General features: G+C 34.8%; 3 protein-coding genes across 3 annotated transcripts; all 3 read left to right on the forward strand.

Annotated features, from left to right (window-relative positions):
• The first annotated feature begins 920 nt into the window (after positions 1 to 920).
• LOC108473111 (uncharacterized protein At2g34160-like) lies at positions 921 to 2561 on the forward strand. The gene is made up of 5 exons (XM_017774670.2): positions 921 to 1211; positions 1579 to 1627; positions 1844 to 1906; positions 1991 to 2055; positions 2149 to 2561. The coding sequence occupies exons 1-5, from the start codon at positions 1089 to 1091 to the stop codon at positions 2239 to 2241; spliced, it is 393 nt and encodes a 130-aa protein (XP_017630159.1). The 5' UTR covers positions 921 to 1088; the 3' UTR covers positions 2242 to 2561.
• A 1634-nt stretch (positions 2562 to 4195) lies between these two features.
• On the forward strand, positions 4196 to 10164 carry LOC108473948 (flowering locus K homology domain-like). The gene is made up of 7 exons (XM_017775783.2): positions 4196 to 4418; positions 5071 to 5671; positions 7362 to 7614; positions 8027 to 8175; positions 8265 to 8534; positions 9010 to 9204; positions 9671 to 10164. The coding sequence occupies exons 2-7, from the start codon at positions 5081 to 5083 to the stop codon at positions 9830 to 9832; spliced, it is 1620 nt and encodes a 539-aa protein (XP_017631272.1). The 5' UTR covers positions 4196 to 4418; positions 5071 to 5080; the 3' UTR covers positions 9833 to 10164.
• Positions 10165 to 12410: 2246 nt separating this feature from the next.
• On the forward strand, positions 12411 to 16343 carry LOC108474148 (uncharacterized). The gene is made up of 2 exons (XM_053022387.1): positions 12411 to 12956; positions 13771 to 16343. Exon 2 carries the CDS (start codon positions 13858 to 13860, stop codon positions 16069 to 16071), a length of 2214 nt encoding a protein of 737 aa, XP_052878347.1. The 5' UTR covers positions 12411 to 12956; positions 13771 to 13857; the 3' UTR covers positions 16072 to 16343.
• The last annotated feature ends 6740 nt before the right edge of the window (positions 16344 to 23083 follow it).

Consider the following 23083-nt stretch of genomic DNA (forward strand, 5'->3'; position numbering starts at 1 on the left):
TTGAAAATAAAGGCTAATGTTGGACCACCCTCTTAATTAAATTTATACCAAATACGGGGAAGGTGCCTTTATTTAACTTAATATCAATCATAATCATGATTAAAAATGAAGTAGTCTGAAGTTAAAAAAGGGTTTAAAAGATAGAAACTTTATGGGATCCAAATACAAAGGAATCTCAAAAATAAAAACAAAAGCTTTGAAATTTGTATTTGCTTTAGCAGTGTTTGGTTACGGGTTGATGACCAAATTATAAAATTGGCGAGCCAGTTGGTGCCGACAAATATTTTTACTACGTGTGTATTAAGACAGCATTTGTTTGTCCCAAACATGTTTTCTACATGCTTCTTTTTTTCCTACTATTATTGGAAAACCTTTTTCTTTTTTCTTTTTTCATGAGAAAATGACTAATCGCAAAAAAATTGGTTTTGTCCCAATTCTTTTGATTTCAAGCCCATGTATGTATATATATATAAAAAAGTAAGGTCTATTTCATAAATCACCGACAATTTTGTGCACGCTTTCCTAATCTTTTTGTGGGGATAAAAAATCCAATATTTTTTTCAGTTTAAAGGAAAAATAATAAAAGAAGAAGCCAATTTCATTTATTCTCATTTAAATTTAATTGGAAAATCATATATTTTACTATGGGTGGAATTCTTTTAAAAATCGGGGTTTGGCACTCAGTTTTGGTTATGAGAGCCCATTTCCTGAAACATGGAAATGGGCCAAAAAGAAGCGGGAAGCCCATACAGTACGAGGGTATAACGCTCCTTTCATCCGTTTCTAAACAATCTTTTTATCCATTAAATTAAATTAATTCGGTAATTAAAGAAAACCCGTATTCCTCTCTTACTGCGTCCACAAACCAATAAAACCCCACCACGCGTTCAATTCTCATTGGTTCTATTTGTTCCCATATATAACCACCCTCCCGTAACGGTATTTTCCGCCCCCAACTTTCCCGCTACACAAAAACAACATAAAAAGAAATCAAGAAAACCAGAGGAAAAAAAAAGATAAAAAAAAACAAACCAAGGATCCCAAGAGAGCAAAGAATTTTGAGGAGCATTAATCAGAGGAAAAAAAAAATGGGTGTGGAGGCAGTGGCTGCTACAGGTGGAGGAGGAGGAGGTGTTGAGGCACAGAAGAAGAACAGAATTCAAGTCTCTAACACCAAAAAGCCTCTCTTTTTCTATGTTAATCTTGCTAAAGTATGGGTTTTTTTTTGTTTTAATGTGATATATTTCTTGAAAAATGATGTTTTTTTTTTGGTTTTGGGTCTTCTTTAATTTGTCGTTTGATTGTCTAATGTGTTCACAGTGTGTTGCTTTTGCCATACATATGATCTTTCTTTTTATATTAAAAATTAAGAATTAGTGGCTAATTACGATGATTTGTCTTATCTTGATGAATGTTCCCTTTTTGCTAATTGATCTTTAATTTCGTTGTAATCTGCGGTTGATCTGATGTAACTTCAAAGATAAGAGTTTTATTATTACCAATTCCAAGAAATTGTTAGTCTATATGGATGATTCACATTACAAAATCATGTTTCATTTTAGTTTTCTTTTGATGTAGAGATATATCCAGCAGCATAATGAGGTTGAGCTTTCTGCCTTGGGCATGGGTAAATTTCTCTGAATCCATATTATCTCAAATCTTTGTATAACTTTACAATTGCAAATTACTGATATCCTACACTTACCCTTCTTTCTTTTATACTTTTGATCTGTTTTGATGCTTCAATGCCCATGTAGTTCACCACCTAGTTGTATTTATCGGCTTTGAAATCGATTCATTATCATAATGCTTGCTTTTTTTTTTTCTCAAACTTGTAATGCAGCAATCACTACTGTTGTCACTATTGCTGAGATCTTGAAGAATAATGGACTTGCTATTGAGAAGAGTAAGAATCTCTATCTCTTAATCCTAAAAAAGTTTCTCATCAAGCATGGTTAATTTGATATTGATTGTTTATGGAACAAAGCAGAAGTTTTGACATCCACAGTCGGCATGAAAGACGAGAACAAAGGGCGTGTTGTTCTAAAAGCCAAGGTGTGTTTATATTCTTACAGTCTATGTAGTTTGCTTCTGGATTTGGTAACTGAATATACCTTCCTTCTGATCTCTTCTTGCTTGCTTTTTTAGATTGAAATCGTGTTGGGGAAGTCTGAAAAGTTCGACTTGCTGATGAATGCTTCCAATGTGGCAACGGAGACTGATCCTAAAGACAAGGAATGACAAACTTAGTGAAGCAAAATATTTGATGTTCATTGTTGTAGTTGGATGTTCGAATTCTTTGTTATGTGTCTACCTTGGTCCTTGATAGTGCTTACTAACAGGAGTATAGGTAGGTATTGATTGAAACTTGTGGATTAGATAATTGCTCAATAGAGTAGAGAGACAGCATTTTATAGAATGATATAAACAATGGGGCAATTCCAATTGTATTCTTCTCTCTATTCTCTAAGTGTGGAGGGATCATCTATGATATTACATTGTTTCTTTTTGAACTTGTATTTTCAATGTTACAGTGCAAAAATGGATGATTGAATAATCAATTAGGTCTGCTTGATTTACTGAATCCCTACATGTTTCAGACACAAATTCAGGCATGGTTTTGAGCATATCCGTATCCAACACTCTCCTCTCAAGTTTGGGTCACGTAGTTGAAGCCTAATTCTCACCTTTTATCGGTTTGATAAAATATAACTATATCAGCAGCAAAATATGTAATATGATTGTGTTCTACATCAGTAATAAGGTGTCAACACAGAGGTTTCAAATGGTTGCAAGCTTTGAAAGCTTTTCTCATTACTTTTATGTCTCAATGATTTATTGTCACGTTCGAAAAACAGAATGCTGAAGCCCAAAGAGGCTCTCGGTCAACACGGTTCTAACAAAGTAATGTGATTACTCTTGTTTTCTGTTGTTGTTTAAAATGGATTAACAAGCTCAACATGACTGAAATAAGCTGGAGTTCTTTATATAAACCATTCTTGCATGTGTAAATACAAGGAACTCAAACATTGATCAATGTTTGATATGTTCTTTGTAGTGAGTGAAACTTGATCAGCCTGTCAATTAAACCATACTGAGTTTATTCGAATGCATGTACACTACTAAATCCTTACTTGAAACGGACCGTTCGACTTGATATGGCAGGTTTTGCCCGCGATTTTCTTATATGGTGTTAACAACAGATTTGGCAAGTCGAAGCCGGTATCCACTATAACATGGTATGAAAATAATATGGAAATCATACATGACACGAAGATGCCTAATAAGTTTCTGCAGTAAAACTTATCTGTCATTTTCTGTGTTTCCTAATGCACAAATTAGCTAGCCTAAGGTTTTTAAAAGCATTTCTTGGCTTGGTTTCTGGAACTGATTGGATATAGTCTTCAGCATTGGCAGCCTGCATTTCCCTTCTGTCAGCTTACTCTAATCAATGGATTTCGATGAGTTCGTTCGGTATGGCTGCATAATAATAATCATGCTATTTATTGTTTCTACCCTTTCTGCACTCTGCTTATTTCAGTTGTATTGAACCGGTCATACATCGCATTTCGTTTCAGTAGTTAAATCTAAAGTTATTCTAAAAAAGAATGTAAAAGTTTGCATTGAATGGTATCTACATAGTGCAGTCTTTCTCTTTTAGACAGTCTTTAATGGAATGCTTTTTTTCATGGAGAGTGGTGTCCACAATTTACCTGAATCGTGTTTTCATGGAGTGATTACTTTAGATATTGTCAAGCTCTTGCATAGATTATTTGCAGCTATATATACTGATGGCTTTTGAGAGCATATATTGGTGGATCTCATATGATGCTTCAATGCATAGATCCCCCATTTTCATATGAAAATGATGCTGCCATTATGAAAGTTGGTACCATATCTTTTTGGAAATTTGTAACTGATATAACAAAGAAAAACTTGTTAATCTGATGATTAAGGTAAATAATCACTTTCTAAGTTCGTTTTTGTTATTGCCATTTTCCGTGTTTCCTACCAAGCAACAGCTTTTGATGTCATATATTATTGGAAATTGGTCATTGACATCAAAATTGCAGCCTTTCATTGGCATGAAGGAAAAAAAAAACCCGGATTTGCAAAAAAAAATAAAAAAGCCCACAAACTTGCAGGGTTGTTTTTGTCATTTGAATGTTTTCCTAGGACAAAAAGGCAAAATCAGCTTTCTCCAAGGCCCCCAACATAAATAAACCCCGCCCCAAATTCCCCAAATCGAGATAATTTCACATATTTATCGCTTCGTTTCACTCTCGTTAACGAACCCTCCAAAAAACCTAACGGGATTTGCTTTACTCTCTCAGTCTTCTTATAGTTTTCGCGATTTTCGTACCTGAAGTCAAAACCCATCTTCCTATTCCTATTATTATCTTCTCTCTTCATCTCATGTAAGTCCCCTAATTCAATCAATTTCTATATTTGTAGGGTTTTATCTTGTAGTTCATTTTTTCTCTCTCTCTTATTTGAGGCTTTAAGGCTTAATAATAATGGGTTCCCTTTGTTTTGCAAATATATGCAATCCTTTTTGGAGCCGAATTTCCCTCTGGGTTATGTTAGGGTTTTTTAATAGTTTTTCTTGTTCTCCAGTGATTTGAGTATTTAGAGGTTTTATTGGTGGTTTTTTTTTTTTTTTATAATTGTGATACGAGCAAAAATATTTGAGATGAAATTTATAGATAAAAGAAAAAAGAAGAAAGGTACATTTACGAACTAACCCAAACAAATGTCAAAAGCCATAATATTAATAGAGTTAGGCATGTATGTAATTATTTGTTTCTTTTTCTTCCTTTTTTGGATTTTAATTAGTTGCGGCTGCTTAGTAAAGATCTTTTTCTTGTTTGCTTCTTCTGTAGATTTGATATTGTTGGCTTATCACTTGTATGTTTAGGGGATGGGAGTTTGGCACAAATTATTAATATTTGCTATTATCAGTGTGCTATTTTTGACCTTTATTTGACAAACAGTTAGATTGACATGATTGTTTTGCATTGTAATGTTTTTCATATGTTAATGTTATCTTTCCTTTTTTATTCACCGCAGCACAACACTTATGGCTGAAGTTGGTCAAAGCTATGGTGAGAATGAAGTAGAACAAGTGCAAGAACATGGGGACTTAGAGCAGAATCTTAACCTGGGGCATGATTTGAACTTGGAGCACAGTGCAAACTTGGAACAAAATGCGAACTTGGAGCACATTGCAAACTTGGAGCACATGGCAAACTTGGAGCACAATGCAAACTTGGAGCATATTGCGAACTTACAGCAGATTGCAAACTTGGAGCACAATGCAAACTTAGAGCACATTGCTAACTTGGAGCACAATGCTAACTTAGAGCACAGTGTGGACTCGGAGCAGAACTTAAACTTGGAGGAAGAACCAGAAGAGAACTTGGAGGAGCAGAAATTGCAGCAGGAATCACAACATCAACCAAAACAAGATCATGAAAACGAGGCAGTGGTTGGAGGTGGTGAAAAGAAGTGGCCTGGATGGCCTGGAGAGAGTGTTTTCCGGATGTTAGTTCCTGCACAGAAGGTTGGTAGTATAATTGGACGTAAGGGGGAGTTCATAAAAAAAATAGTTGAGGAGACAAGAGCTCGAATCAAGATACTTGATGGTCCTCCAGGGACACAAGAGAGAGCTGTAAGTTTGTACCTTCTCTTCTCAGCTTATATTATATTTACACTTTTGATTATGATAATAGACTAGTAGGGCAGAACCAGTTCTTGTTGAGGCTCACTTTCTGTGTCTACTTGAACTCTTGTGATATAAGTCATATGAGTATCTTCGTTATCCTCTATTCTTGAAGAACGATTCTGCTACACAGAGTGGCTTTCCTTAACTGCAAAGTTAAGCTGACACTCACTGCTGGAAATATCTTTATGGTTGTTAGAATTTATTCTGTTCCATTTATATTAGATCGACATTCCATATTCATTTATTTATTTGTGCTTATGATGAAGCCATGTTGGTATATAGTGCTGTGGAAGTGATTTTGACTATAGAAAATAACAAAGATTGCTCTTTGATTTTAGCTAGATCTCTCACAGTTTTAGGGACTACTTACTTAAATGTTATATTGGTTCAAAACATGAAAAATTGAAAACATAACAAATAAAGGGAAATGTAAAAAGATTCATCAACAAGTAAAGGTTAAGCTTTAAAATATTCCTTTCTAAACAATTCTATAAAGAAGTTATAGAATAAAACATTGAAGATTATAGAAGGATGGAAGTGATGAATTAATGGATGTAAAGTTTGAAGTGCTTCACATGGGGGTAATTTGAATAAAAATAATTCTTTGTTACACAATAATTGTTCATCATTTCTTAAAGTTGCCTAACTTCAGCAGTCAATTCATGCCCAAGGCATGTTATCGTTTTAAATATTTGAGTAACTAAAGAAGATTGTAAGAAAAAGGCCATAAGAAGCAGCCCGTAAAATACAAATACAGTTCCCTTTATTGCAATAACAAAAATGAGTCTGTGCAGGTTCCATCCGCAAATTTTAAGGAAAGGAGTCAATCATCAATAAGACTCCTCTTATGAGGAACCAAATTCTCAGATTGCAGGGATCATCATTGAGCATTTCAAAGTGCTGAAAGTTTGATCTGAACTAACAGACACATCTTGTATGAACAACTGTACCAAGAAGCTCTGCTTTTTCCCTGGTAACTTCAGAACCTAGATGACTGGTGTCAATTGTTAAATGAATCTTAAAGGATCCTGTGGAAATAGCTCAAAGATCCCTTGACATCAAGCTAAAATTAAACTCCTATTTGTAGCATAATACATAAATACCTAAAATTATTGTGGCCTAAATTTACCCAAATTCATGTGAAGCCTGTCTTAATAATACATATGGTATATGCATGTGTGATATATTCCCTAACTGGGCTCAAAATCTATGATCCAAATAACTTTCAAAAACTTAACAGATAAAAACAACTTGGTTAATAAGTCTATCCTCTTGACAAGAATAATAATTTGCACAGATAAAACGGTAATTCAACTAAGGTCAAGAGTGTCAAGATAAATAAAACTGTTCTAGAAAAAGTTCAATATCATTGTTGAACATAAAATGTCAGCTTTCCTTTAAACAAAAAGGAGTTTAACCGTATACTATAGATTACACCTAATCTAATCCAGTATGGCAATTTTCACTTCTTCAAAGCATTATGCTTCATGGTTTTACACGTTTTCCCTCATTTACTGGTGGTGTGTGGTAAAATTGGGTTTTGTTTGAGTTTCTTACCTTTCCTTCCTAATTTTATCTGGCCATGTGGACAATGAGTCAACTTAGCCTTTGTGCTGCTGCTTTGTCTTGTGAATAGGTAATGGTATCTGGGAAGGAGGAGCCTGATTCTTCTCTTCCGCCTGCTATGGATGGACTTTTAAGGGTCCATAAACGCCTTATTGATGGCTTGGAGGGTGATTCATCTCATGCACCATCGGCTGTGGGAACCAAGGTTTCAACAAGGCTGCTAGTCCCTGCCCCACAAGCTGGAAGTTTGATTGGAAAACAAGGAACAACTGTCAAAACCATTCAAGAATCGTCTAATTGTATTGTTAGAGTTCTTGGATCAGGTATTTTTTCATCGCTTCTTTTGTACCTTTCCTTTAGTGTAAAAAATTGCCATTTCTTTCAGATTGTTTGTTGGTGTTGTTGAAATAGTAAAAGCTTAATGGCTAATCTTCATAAACTATTTTCAATTGTTTATCTAAGTGGTGCTTAATATTGCTCCTCTGCATGTGTTTGACTATCTTGATTTTTACCCAAATTCAAGAATATGGTTTTTAGTTCCAGTGCTAATAATTTGAAGTTTTTTTAATTATTATTATAAAGATTTGGCATCCTTTGTTTGATATCTCATGCTATCATTTTGTTAAGGGATTTCATTCTTAATTTCTTTAGACTGCTTTTGACTGGTTTTGTTTATAATAATTTGTTAACATTTCTTTTCTCTTTCTCTTTGTTAAATAAAATAAAATGCTGCAGAAGACCTTCCAGTCTTTGCTCTTCAAGATGATAGGATTGTTGAAGTTGTAGGAGAAGCAGCTGATGTGCATAAAGCTTTGGAGCTAATTGCATCTCACCTCAGGAAGTTTTTAGTGGACCGCAGTATAATTCCCTTATTTGAAATGCATGTGAGGCTTCTACTTTTTGTTGACGTACTGATTGATCATGCCTCTGTTAGTGTATAGACTAATGAAAATCTGTTACATGTTTCTATCAGATGCAAAAGTCTAATCCTCAGATGGACCATATGCCACCTCGTCAAACCTGGGCCCCACCTCAAGGTGTCCCTCCTAATGCTGGTGGAGGTGGTTTTGGACACAATCCTCAGTACATGCCGCCTCCACGGCAACTCGAGAATTACTACCCACCTGCTGATATGCCTCCTATGGATAAGCAGCCACATCAGGGTATTTCTGCCTATGGAAGAGAAGCCCCAACTGGTGCTCATGGATCATCAAATCCCAATGCACCATCAATGATCACACAGGTACAACAACTTACTTACCTGGTGTCCACTTTCTCTCCATTTTCCTCCCCTAATTTTTCCATTTCACTTTAGAAGAAGATGCTCAGGAGCTTTTTTCTCTTTGACTGTTAATGCCATTCCTTGTTCTGGGTTTGAGTTTTTCAAGTAATGGGGATGGCTTGCTGAATTTTAATATTAGAGATCAATGTAAAGTAAGTTATCATGCCTTGGCCTGAAAGGGGGTGTGTGGGAAGGCTTTAGCAAACCTTTTATACTCGTGTGTTTTGTAGAGATCCATGTATGCAACCTCATGCATTGGTCTACTTTTTTCTGGTTTTGTTTCTGGATGTTGGTCAGTTTTTGGATGTTACTTCAAAGGTTGTTTTACTCGGTGTAGGCACAGCAAGGTCTTGCCAGTCTTGTGAAGTGTTAAGTTGATTGGTCTCAGATCGAACAATCAGATTGCAACATGTTAATAAAATTTTTGTGTTTGCAGGTCACTCAGCAAATGCAAATTCCGCTATCTTATGCTGATGCTGTTATTGGGACAGCTGGTGCAAGCATTAGCTATATTCGACGTGTTAGTGGGGCAACTGTCACCATTCAAGAAACTAGGGGTGTTCCTGGGGAAATGACTGTTGAAATAAGTGGTACTGCTTCACAAGTTCAAACTGCTCAGCAACTGATACAGGCATGTTTTTTTCCCTGGCTTCTGAACCTTCTTGATCTTTCTTTTGCTATTTGCTACTCCGAAAGCAATTTCCATGTGTTTTTCATTGCTTATTCTTTTGATATCCTTTGCAATATGGGTTTGACCACTTTTAGTAGGATATGATTATTCATTCTGATGCATCATTGTAGAGGGCTGAATAAGATAAGAGGTTGTGGCTACGTGCTTGTTATAATGATTTTGATATCTCATTTTCAAATAGCTTGCAAAAGGTAATAATTTTGTAATAGATCTAGACAGCAAGTACTAGTCATGCAGGTCTCGTTTGGCCTTCGTTAGCTATCTCTCCCTGCATGCCATGCTCACATATAGAATCTTGTCGGAATAACCTACTGGGGACAATTTATTGAGTTGAAGACTATGGGTACCGCTCACTGAATTGTTTGGAGCTTTTGGTCTAATATACTGGATATTACTTGTGTTGCAGAATTTTATGGCTGAAGCTGCCGCACCAGCACAGGCACAAGTTGGTGGGGCTGCAGACCAGGCTTATAATCCGTATGCAGCTCATGGTTCTCTATACGCATCACCTCCACCTAATCCAGGACATGCGGGTGGCTATGGCTATGGTTCAAACTATGGGTACTAAGCAAAGGGTTTAGACATTACATGTTGGCGGTTGATGGAAAAATGGAGGTGGTAGAACTAGCAAAATTGGTTTCGAAGTGATGTAGTGTTGTACCGGTGGTTAATGTGGTGTTAGAGCAAACTGAAAAATACATGTTAGATTTTGCCGTGTGTATTAGGGCTGACCCATTACAATATTTTTGGAATTTTCTTTAATTTCATCAGTCTCTCGGTGCCTTTTTAAAGAGGAGATTAAGTTTCAATTGTATTGAAGCATATTTAATTTGAATTTTATGAAACAGATTTAGATTTTAAAAAATATTAAAGAGGAGAGATTTTATTTCTTTTTAGAAACTAGTGTAATTTTTACCGCAGATTGTGCTGTGTTTATCAAAACTAGCAATACTTGATTTCTTCCAATAAGTTTGATTTTTACCTAAATTCCAGACTCCACTGAGCCCACATGGGAAAGTAGTCTTGATCACTGAAATATAAAATTTTTTAATTTTATTACTATCCTTATTATTCAGACCACCTTCATTAGCCTTAGTATAGTAATATATTGAATTCCCAACACACATACATACATTCTATCTAATTTTAAATAATTCAATCAGTTTTTGCCCCCAACACATCTCCAATCCTAAACAAATCTGCTTTAGGTTTTCTCAAAGTAGTTCCTAAAAATCGAAAGCATTTCCAACTTCATCGTACAGAAAACACGGCTGCCACCTCTTCTATCTGTTGACTTCTCAACTCTGTAATTACAAGAAGAAGTCTTGCTCTAATTTTTCTGCCAACACTCTCAACTAGGTTTTTTGGACCCACCACCAACACTGCCGCTGCATCTCTAGCTTCTTAATTTTAGTGCTACTATATGTTTTCTTTATATATATTTGAGAATTTGGCTATATTTGTTGTAAGTTGAAATAACTATCCTCTTTGGTGTAATTTATACAGAGGATGTTATGGTTTTTACTTACGAATCAGTGTATTGTACTTGCGAGAGAAGCATGTTAAGTTCTCCATGGTGGAATTGGGGAATTTGTTGCATTAGTCTTCACCTTTAGAGGAATAGTAAAGAAAATGTTTTTAACAGGAACCAAGTAACCCAAAGCTGTCGAGCTACAGCTTATGCTATAGTTAGGTTTATCAGCATCCATTTTTGTTTAATACTTTTGAGAACTAAATTAATAAATTTTGTAAACGTAAAAGTTTAAATTTATTGAGAATTGAGGCTAACTTGATAGAATGTATAAGTGTTGATGATTTATTATACCAAGTAAAAAAAAAGGTCATCTCAATATTTTTGCGATCAAAACAGAAACAAATGATAATGTTAATGATAATATTGAAATTTTTTGTAGTTCAATGATGAAAGCTGAAACACACTAATCATTAGGTGACTAAATTTTATGTTTGACTTATATTATATTCAGAAGCGAAGTCAAAAAAATATAATTTCACCATTTTATATTTATATCTTTATAATTTTAAAAGATTGAATCAAATTTTTATTATTTTTAAGGGACTAAAGTGTATACCTTTACTAAAATAAATTTTTATAAATTTTAGAAGAACCTAAATGGAAAATTTTTTATTTTAAGGGCCGGGTCCTGTCAACCACTTAGCTACGTCTTTGATTATATTATATGTGATAAACAATAATATAATGATCACATCACTATCCATTAAAGATTTTAAATAAATTTTTTAAATAATTTAATAATAATTTAATAATTTTTTAAAATTAAATGACTGACATGTAAACTATAATATTTAAAAATTAGTTTTTTATGTTTATTTTAATGGATTTTTATTTTTATATTGTATTTGTATTGATGATAATTTTGGCTGCTTAAAGTAAAAAAAAATTGTATAATATTTTAAGTTAATAATATGTTTTATGTACATTTTATAAATGTGGTGGTAGGTTTATTATATTCTTGATTATATAATATTTGCATACAAATCTGTGATTTGTTGGTCTTATTTTTATATGTTTAAATAAATTTATATAACTTTTTATATTGATGAATGTATTTATGTTATTATTTTTCAAATCATTCCAGGATTAAAATTAGATTTTTTGAAATATATCAATGTTATATTTTAGTTTTTCTTAACAAAAGATATCTCGAATAGCATTTGAGTTTTCAAATTTTAAAATGAACAACCTATTAATTAATAAGTTTATGTTTAGAGGTGTTTATAAGTTAGATTAAGTTCCGTTAAACTTATAAATTGTATCACTTCCATACAACTTGCTCAAATAGGATACGATTCAACTTGAGTTAAACACCTTTAACTTCATATTCTAGAGAAAATTTTTGAAAAATCATTTTAATTAATATTTAATGATTTTATATAATTTAATTATTTAAAAACTAAAGCTTTAAACATGTAGATGTCAAAATGTTAAGTAAAATTTAAAAAAAAAAAAAGGAAATCAAGTCAAGTAAGCTTCATTTAGAATAAAAGTTTCACTCTTTTTCCCGAATAAACTTAATTTATTATCCAAATTAGTCCAATAACTTTTATCAAAACATTCCAAGTAGGCCTATTTATAATCTAAAAATTTGATTAATTATTATTTGATTATTGTCATAGGGGGATTTCATTAAAATGGAAAAAAAGGGGGGCCAAATAGTAATTGCAGAAACCCTAAAAACAAAAAGGAAAAAAGCGAGGTAGAACGTAGTCTGACATAAATACCCTCGGGGTGGGCAAAATGGAAACATTGTCTCTCTCAAATACCCTTCACCACTCTCCCTCTTCTGCCCCTGTAATTCCTCAATCTCCCCTTTGCCCTTCGCTTCACCCCCTTTCTCGTTAATTCCCGATTTTCTCCCGGAACAAACAAATCCCTCCCCCTAACCATTTTACCCGCCAATTTCCCTCCTTTTCAAATTTCCTACCTTTTTCTTCCCTTCCCAGCTTCACCCCCTTTTGATTCCCCTCCCAAGCCCTAGTTTCTTCTTCGATTCTGGGGGGTTTTCTGGCTTCACCTCTTCTTTTCTTGCGTTTTTGCCCAATACCCGCACCCTTTTTTCGCTGCTTCTTCTAACTTTGTTTATCGTGCTTTCTTGCCGTTTGGGTTTTGAGCTAGGGTTTCAAGTTCGGTTCTTTTTTCTTTCTCAATCCAGGTACTTCGATCTTCATTTTTTGAGGATTTACTCTCTGGGTTTTTTTTTTCCGGATGTTTTGAATTGATGGGTATTTTTCTTTCTTCAAATTTGGTGATTTGATTTACTTAGCTTTGTTGAAGTGTTACAAATTTATTTATTTTGAAGATTTTTCAAGCAAGCTTCTTAATGCTTTTTCTTACCTTTTGTGGGTTTCTGTTTTAGGAATTTCTTAGTGTTTCGTCTGATGGTTATATCTTATTTTGTGTTAAATTTTGTACCTATTCAGTTAGCTTAGTTTTAAGAGTGCTTAAATGGGAGCTTTTACATGGTTACACTTAAACTTGAGAGGAGAAAGTTAAATGCTAGCTATTTGTTTAGATTTGTGGGAACCTGAATTTCTGTCTGGTTAAGAAATGCTTACATAAAGTCTAATTGTTTCCTTTTGTTTTGAGATCTTATATAGAGGTCGAGCTGGTGTTAAGTATGTGTATTTTGTTGTTCTTTTCCTTGATATTTGGCTTTTCTTGCTGTTCATTATGTGTATGTTTTTATTTCCTATGTTGGTTGACATAGCTTGTGTTATCGGAACTAACTTGGGTGTCTTGGATGCTCTACCTGGTTTTATTGTACACCTTTCAAGAAGTGAAAAGTTAGCTGCTTAGAGTGCATCATTCCTGTATGTAATGTGCTTATGTTTTTGTGATTTGTTCCAATGAAAGCATTGCTAAAACAAAACCGACCTCTTGGTTTTTTAGGCTTTTTGGATGCGTTCCTTTATGTGTCGCAGTATACCTTTCTTTTCATATTGTAGTGACGGTATTTCATTTGGCAGGTATGCATTGACATAGGTGGAAAATCTACCTTTTGACCATCTGTCTGCATATTCGGGTTGTATTGTTCCTATAGATTGGTTTATTCAATGGCTAACCATGATTTGATACTTGGACAAAGCCACAATCTAGCATTGAGGCAGAATCAGCCACTGGTGCTAGGCCATGATCATAATTTGGGTCTTACCCAGAACCATGATTTGGAATTAGGACAAACCCATGAGCGTCATTTAGGCTTGGGACAGGATCATGACTTAGGTTTGGGGCATTCTCATGATCATGAGTTGGATTTAGGACAGAGGCATGACCAAGAAGAGGATGTTGGCCACAGTTATGGGCATGATAATGAGTTAGCTAATGATCGAAAACCAGACCATGGTGACAATGAGTTAGCTTTATCAGAGCATAATGAATTGACCGTTTCAGAAAACCAAGACCTTGATGATAGTCTGGCATTGGCCGTGGACGACAGCCAGGAGATGGGAATTGATCCTGCCCGAGATTTGCAGCACTCCCAGATTGTAGTTAGTCTTCCTCCTGTCCTTCAGGTTCGGAATTCAAATCCAACTTACGAATTGGCTGTTGGGCAAGAGTTCCCGGATGTCAAAAGCTGTCGTAGGGCATTGAGAGATGCGGCTATTGCTCTTCACTTTGAAATGCAGACCATCAAATCTGATAAGACTCGTTTTACTGCCAAATGTGCAAGTGAGGGATGTCCGTGGCGTATACATGCAGCAAAGCTCCCTGGGGTCCCAACATTCACAATCAGAACCATCCATGAGACCCATACATGTGGAGGGATTGCTCATCTTGGCCATCAACAAGCCTCTGTGCAGTGGGTGGCTAACACTGTGGAACAGCGATTAAGGGAGAACCCTAATTACAAGCCGAAGGAGATATTGGAAGAGATTCACCGGGTTCATGGAATCACCTTATCTTACAAGCAAGCCTGGCGAGGCAAGGAGCGTATCATGGCTGCTATGCGTGGATCTTTTGAGGAAGGGTATCGCCTACTCCCTCAATATTGTGAACAGATCAAGCGGACAAATCCGGGGAGTATTGCGTCTGTTTATGGAAACCCAACTGATAACTGTTTCCAGCGTCTATTCATATCATTTCAGGCCTCAATTTATGGTTTTTTGAATGCTTGTCGACCACTTCTTGGGTTAGATAGGACATATTTGAAAAGCAAGTATCTTGGAACTTTGCTTCTTGCTACTGGTTTTGATGGTGATGGTGCTTTGTTTCCTCTGGCATTTGGTGTTGTTGATGAGGAGAATGATGAAAACTGGATGTGGTTTCTCTCTGAACTTCATAACCTGCTTGAAATCAATACCGAAAACATGCCAAGGCTTACGATTTTGTCTGATAGGCAGAAAGGTGTTGTTGATGGTGTTGAAGCCAATTTCCCTACAGCTTTTCATGGATTTTGCATGCGTCACTTGAGTGAAAGTTTTAGAAAAGAGTTCAATAATACCATGCTTGTCAACCTTTTATGGGAAGCCGCTCATGCCTTGACTGTAATTGAATTTGAGGCAAAGATTCTTGAGATTGAAGAGATATCACAAGATGCTGCATATTGGATCCGGCGAATCCCACCTCGTTTGTGGGCAACAGCCTATTTCGAAGGCACGAGATTTGGGCATCTAACAGCAAACATAGTTGAATCACTGAATTCTTGGATTTTAGAAGCTTCAGGGCTTCCAATAATTCAGATGATGGAATGCATTAGGAGACAGCTTATGACATGGTTCAATGAACGGCGAGAGACTAGCATGCAATGGACGTCAATACTTGTCCCTTCTGCCGAAAGGCGTGTTGCGGAGGCACTTGAGTATGCACGCACATATCAGGTCCTTCGTGCTAATGAAGCTGAATTTGAAGTTATATCTCGTGAAGGGACAAATATTGTGGACATTCGCAATCGCTGTTGCCTTTGTCGTGGCTGGCAGTTGTATGGTTTGCCATGTGCGCACGCTGTGGCAGCACTTCTTTCTTGCAGGCAGAATGTTCATCGATTTACTGAGAGCTGTTTCACCGTGGCAACATATCGGAAGGCATATTCTCAAACAATTCATCCGATTCCAGATAAAAGTCTATGGAAAGAGTTGTCTGAGGGGGACCCGAATGCCAACAAAGCCGTTCAAGTTGTCATTCACCCACCCAAATCACTTAAACCACCTGGTCGGCCACGAAAAAAGCGAGTTAGAGCAGAAGATCGTGGCCGTGAGAAGCGGGTTGTGCATTGTAGCCGTTGTAATCAGACAGGCCATTTTAGAACAACATGCGCAGCACCAATTTAAGTTCAGATTTTCTAGTAAGTTAACCTGCTGCTATAGAATTTGGGTATGTCCCCATCTGTGCAAAATGGTTCTTGCTTTCTTCCTCTTTTTTTTTTTTTTTTAGTATTTTATCAGTTATTAGATTTGCAAGTAAATGCGTTGTTCTACTTGTCATTTAGCTATCCAGTTGCCTTGTATGAATGTTCCCTTCAATAACATATCCACTTGACTTGTCTCTTTAATTTTTTAGGCTAATTATTCCTTCAATTTAATGTGTTAAAATGATCGAAAAATAGTCGTTTTTGGGTGCAGCTTTGTAGATAATGAGACTTGAACTCATCACGTTGTATTCAGTTTGCATTAAAATATATCAAATCTAAATTTGATGATCATCCATTTTTACAGTTTAGAAGGGTTGGGTGTAAGTCAAGGCTAAGTTATAGATATATGCTGAAAATAAAAATAAAAAATTTGAGAAACTATACTTTATTATTATTATTATTATTAATTTACGCTGTTTTTGAGGAGAAAGAAAAATATGTCCTATAAGATGCGTTTTTACTGCCCATTTTATTGTCACGTCAGTGAAAATATGTCTTGTAGGAACGGTAATTTTTCCATCGACTACAAGGAGTCCAAAAATTATAATTTTTCCTATATATAAATCTTTTTAAATTTCATTCTTTTCAACTCAAAACTCAATACTTAGTCCTCAATTCTCAATTATTTTTTAAAATTATTCTCTAAACTGATTTTTTCGATTTTGTTTTATTCATTATAAATTATGAAATGATAAATCAGCTTATTCACTTGGATGACAAGTATATCTCCATTGTTCAATTACAAATGATAAGAAAATATTATTAAATTATTTATTTTAAATATTTAATTATTATGTTGTCAATATTATTAATTTTTTATGTTTATATACTCAAATCAAAAATCGAATTTTGGAGATGTACATAAATAATTTAAGCGAAGTGTATCAGATGTCATTTACGAACACTTGCGAGATGCATAATTGCTTTATGTGGCTATGCTCGGGGGACTATGAATACCCCACTTATCAACGCTTTGGTTGAAAGATAGAAATAAAAGACACACACATTTCATCTTTCCTGTAGTGAGTGTACAATTACACTCAAAGGTGTTAGTTTATAACTTGGTCTACCGGTCGATGAGAAGTCGTTACTAGGCTAGTGACAAGTGCCCATTGGAGACAACATGCGAGCAACTATTAGGAAAGGTGCCAAACAAGTTTAGGGGTAGCCGGATTGAAATGAGATGGTTAGAGGATAATTTAAAAACTATTGAGGCTTTAGCGAGTGGCGTTGAAAAATGAAAATTCTCGCGTGTATTCATCTTGACGTTGATCAGGGGTTTGCTCATGCTAGATAAATCTCAAAACTTTGGTACATTTAAGGTGACTAGTACTATTAGCCGACTTAAAAGAAGCGAGACGACTTAGTTGGGGATCAGCGTGTTGGCGACATTGTACTGAGAAATGGGTTGAGCGACGAAACCAGACAAAGTTAAAATCGGCGGTTGTATGCTCATTCTTCAATCGTGGGCATGGTATCGACTACCATTTTTTACGCCCTCGCGTGGACCCCCTTATGAATTCTCACTCGCAATATGATAAAATTCATTTAATAATATCATTATCATTTCATTTTTCATTGTTGTAATTTTGAAATAACATATTATTTGAATAAGTGAAACAACCTTGCGAGCAGGGGCGTAGCTAAGGTGGGCTGGCATGGGCCCCGGCCCCCCCTAAAATGGAAAATTTCATTTTAGGCCCTTAAAATTTTTAAAAAATTTTAAATTAGTAAAGGTAAAATTGCACTTTGGCCCTCCCCTAAAATTATAAAAATTCAATTTAATCATTTACAAATTATAAAAATATAAACTATAAAAAATTAAAATTTCATCCGGCCCCCCCTAAAAAAAATTTCTGGCTTCGCCCCTGCTTGCGAGACAACGTGGTATACCGACCGAGCTTGTGGATATCCGACTAGCTTTAGATCAACAAACCGAAGAGGAGGTTAGTTTTTGAATTTCAACGTTATCGAATTTTTATTCCAACATTTGAAATTAAATATTAGGCACGTGCTAAAATTTAAAAATTTGTACTGCAGTTTGTATGGATGCCATATGCAGATCTGATGATTCAAAAAAGTGTCTCGGTCGAATTTTTGGCCAATCGCAACATCTGGCAAATCAAAGTGCCATTGATCATTTTTGCAATGGTCGAGATTCACGAATTTGATTGAGTGCTGCAACAGTTTGGCTGTACGCAACATATTCTGCCATCACCCTAGAAGCTCGACGATCTGCAGAATATCAACTTACGGGGGAGACTTGAGGAAGATTGGCCAACATTCCACAAGAAGTATATTGAGATTTGACAGCGTTGGTACGATTACTTATCAACGTGTGAACCATTTCTCACATCGGAATTGGCGACATCTTTGGATTACATGGATTGGTTTAGGTATAATGACAAGTTATATCTACTGTTGGTGTAATAGCTCGTTTTCAGTGAAATCAGAACAGTGATTTCGGGATCACAAATTCGATGTCAAAATATTTATTTTATTATTATTTTAATGTTTACAGGATGTTAGTATCATCGTATAAAAATTTCGTTAAGAAATTTTATCGTTTGCATGCTTAATTTAATAAAAAAGGATTAAATTACAAAAGGTGCAAAATTAGAGTTCTATAGGCTAAAAGCACTAAATAGCTATGGAACTTAAATGTTTGAACACTTAGTTAGTAAATAGACCATTTTTAACTTGAGTGGACATTTATGGACATTATACAAGTGTTTTTCAAAAGTTAAATAAAAGGTTAAATAAGTAAATAAATAAATAAATAAAGTAAAACAAAACAAAGTTTTGGTATCATCTTTCTCATTGTGTTTCCATCTATTTTTGGAGAAAGAAAACACCATTTTTGGTGCTTTGAAGGTTCGGCTAGGCTACCTTGTGCATATCAAGATAAACCACGAACAGTTCTAGATCGAGGCAAAGAAAAAGCTTCGAACTAGTCGACTTCATTTCCTACGTTGATCATCAAGGTAAGTTCGTACGTTTAAATAGTATTTTTAATTATGATTTAAATACTATTATTGCATATTATTAAATTGTGTGTTGACGGGAAAATTCAACAATGTAACGGCGAGCATCGATGAATGAAAATGGATGACTTCGGCTATCGATCTATGAAAAAGGATAGCTTCGGTTATCAATTATGAAAATGATTGGTGACGACCATTGAATAATGAAAAGGGATGGTGACGACCATCAAATTATGAAAAGGAATGGCTTCGACTATCGTACAATAAAAAGGAATGGCCTCGACTATCAATCTATTGAAAAGGGATAGCTTCGGCTATAAATTATGAAAAAGGGATGGTGATGACCATCGATTTATGAAAGGGATGGTGATGACCATCAAATTATGAAAAGGGAAACCTTCGGCTATCGAATTATGAAAAGGGATAACTTTGGTTACCGATTTATGAAAAGGGATGTGTTAACCATCGTAGTATTACCTCGTGTGAGCTTCGGTAAGAGCTTTCAATGTAAATTTCATTATTTTGATAAAAGGTAGGTAATGTGTACCTTTGTGGAAATTAAGAGTATGAACATATATATATATATACATATATGAGATTTTGAATTAGTTGTTCTCATGTTGAATTGGAGTATACATGCTTTATGGTTGTTTAATGTATTGTCAAATTTAAACTATATTTGTTACGAACTTACTACGAACTTACTAAGCTTGACATGCTTACTTTGTGTCTATTTTTTTGCATTTGTAGTTATCGGAAGCTTGTTCGGGTTGAAAAGTCGTCGGAGACCTATTGCACTATCCATCGGCTCTTTCGGTACTTATGGATGTTTAAATTTGATTATAATGGAATGTATAGGTATTTTGCCTAAAATTGGATTATGTGCTTTGTTGTGAATATGGCCATTTGATTTAGCTTGTGTTTTGACATATTTTGGTATGTATATAAGTAGCATTAACATGGCGGATGATATGCTTGATATGGTTGAATGATGGAAGATGAAGTGTTAGTTGAATGAACATATTGTATAAGTCTTGCAACTTGTAGCGAATTGGTACTTGGATATGCATGATCTAATTGGTTATTTGATGCTAGTTATAGAATGAAAATTTTGGTACCAAATGGTTGTATTTTAGTAAGTGAATTACATGGTATATATTGATGAAAATATGTATACAAAGTAGTTGATTATTGGACCATATTGGATTCATGGCTACACATGGTTGTATATTGTCATTTAAGATGCCTAAGGGCATATTGGTTATATGATGTTATACCATATGTTTATGGCTTGTTTATGTTTGATTTGGATGCCTTGTTATGGCTTGTAAATATATGCAATGTTGATTGTAGGTACATGCCTAATTGGGTGAGAAAAATGGCTTGTAAAGTGGCCTATTTTCGTCCAAACGAGCGTGTGTCTCAGCCATGTGTCCCTTGTAGCTTTTAAAGGGTTGCAACGGCCTAGCACACGGGCGTGTGGGGTTACTTTGAAGGGTACACAGCCTGGCACATGGGCGTGTGGTTTGGCCGTGTGACCTAAGTTAGTGAGTTACACGGGCACGAACACGGGCTAGGACACGGCCGTGTATCCCTACTTCGAATGCCCACACTGCTTGAGTCACGGTTGTGTCTCTTGACCGTGTGAGTCACACGGCCTGGTCATACGGCCGTGTGACCCCTACAGTGTTGAAAATTTTCATTATTTTCTAAAAATTCTCTGACTTTCTGATTTAGTCCCAACTTGTTTTTAATGCATATTTATGGCCTAGAGGGCTCGTATAAGGGACAATATGTATGTTTTGACTTGGTTTTAATATGTTTAATAATATGATATGAAATGTTTGAAATTCTGTCACTTTGGTTTGTAAACCCCGACAACGCTCTGTAACACTATTCCGGCGACAGATACGGGTTATGGGTGTTATATTTATTAGCATCAGAAAGAAGTAGGCAACGTTGTCTTAGGAGACCAAGATGAAGGCCCATCAATCTTAGGTCGAGAGAACATACTGTAGGAGGATCAATATCTGCTCCAGCTCCACAAAATGATCTAATTGTCATACAACCTCTCGGTCAGTATTGTTCATATACTTTTGGTGCTAACCCACTTTAGTTTACACAAACACCACAACACGCACCATCATTCACTGTAGGAACACTTTCTCCAAGTGTATATTTCACACGACCGCCACCCACCGTACCATATTTCATGTTGATGCAGCCAGCAACAACAACGTATCTAGTATCGTTAACAATTCTCACATTTTATTCGCAATCGGACCATGTGACACCATACGGTTATCCGTCGATAGTGTCACAAGCACCCCCAACATCATTGTTCTATCAAGGTGAGTTATCCTTGCAACTGTTGATTCATACAAGGGGGATGTACGATAGGCGGCTAGGACCTAGACGCAATCAATCACGGAGGAAGAAGATGAATATGGCAATCAACATGGACGTACATGGGAAGATGAAGAAGAAAATGATGATGAGCCGCCAACCCAAATAATGCGACAGAACCTTAGGCGTGCCCGACACCCACCCGATTGTGGCACACATTTGAGACGCCAGTAATTATGTTATTTGTAATTTTTCCCTAATTTTATTCTTTGTTTTACATCCCAAATGTACACTTATTTACAATCTACGAAACAAATTTATTAAGTTGGTTTGTTTTGTACCACATTGTCGAAACCTTTTTTTTAAAGTCAACTTTATTTTAAAAATGAAAATGGGAGTCGCCACCAATCACTTTTAGGAGGTGTGACTAGGTCACCTAGTAATTTGATCATCTTAATAAGAAGTTTAATTTATTAAAACTTTGTTTTTTTTGTCTACAAAAATTTAGAAAATGGGTTCAGGAGTCAGTTATGCACGAGGAAAGATAAGTACCTTCGTTATGCCCAAAATTGATACGTAATTAATTACTTGATGTCTTTAATGTCGAAAATTAAAAATTTGAAAAGAGTTAAAATACGATCCCTCTTTGTACTAATGTATATATTTTTAGTAAAATCCCTTAAATAGATCAAAACGTATGTAAAAGGCTTTCTTATCTCGAGGTAACAAAAAGATTGTATCCCATAAGTTAGGACACAACGTCTTGAATTCTCGAAAATAAGTTTGCCTTTTATTTTTTTATATTAAATCTCACATATTTTAATTTTAAAAGGATATTCGATCATATAGATTCAACGAGAAAGTCGAAACCCCGTAAGTTAGGGCACGACTTCTCGAATCTCCAAATATGGAACATTGCCTTATTTTTAATAAATTTCTTTTTTGAATAATAACAAGTGTAATATTTAAAACTATGGGTATTTATGTTATTTTGGGGTATAATATAAAAGCGACCAATTACATTTAAATATAATGCATGATGTAGTGATTATAAAATGGCTAAACGGATAGAATGTTAGAATAATATATAATAAGTGAATAAGGAAATGCTATGATAATATCAATATAACTATAGCAATAGTAAGAATATTAATCCATGGTATAAAATAAATAAAGTGATAAAAATAAAAATAAAAATAAAAATGCAAGATGCCTTATGACGATTATAAACATAAACAATGTGAGAATGATAAAAGAAATGAAAAATAGTAAAAATAAGATAAAAAATAATATAATAACAATCATAATAATAATAAATGAATAAAATGTACAAATATAAAATGTAACAATCTTGTTTTTAAATATATAAAAATAAGCAAGTAAATAAATAAATAGATAAATAAATAAATAATAGTAATAAGAATGATGATAAGAATTAAAATAATACGAGATAACAAGTGCATAAATAAAGGAAATGTAAACATTATAATCTTTAAATGTAAAAAAAGGATAAAAATAGTAAATAGATAAATAAATAAATAAAATAATATATTATGAAATCTATAAAGGGTTGAAAATAAATAAATAAGGGTTAAATCGCAA

The sequence above is a fragment of the Gossypium arboreum genome, chromosome 11 (genome assembly GCF_025698485.1).
Source record: "Gossypium arboreum isolate Shixiya-1 chromosome 11, ASM2569848v2, whole genome shotgun sequence".
Classification (NCBI taxonomy): Eukaryota; Viridiplantae; Streptophyta; class Magnoliopsida; order Malvales; family Malvaceae; genus Gossypium; species Gossypium arboreum.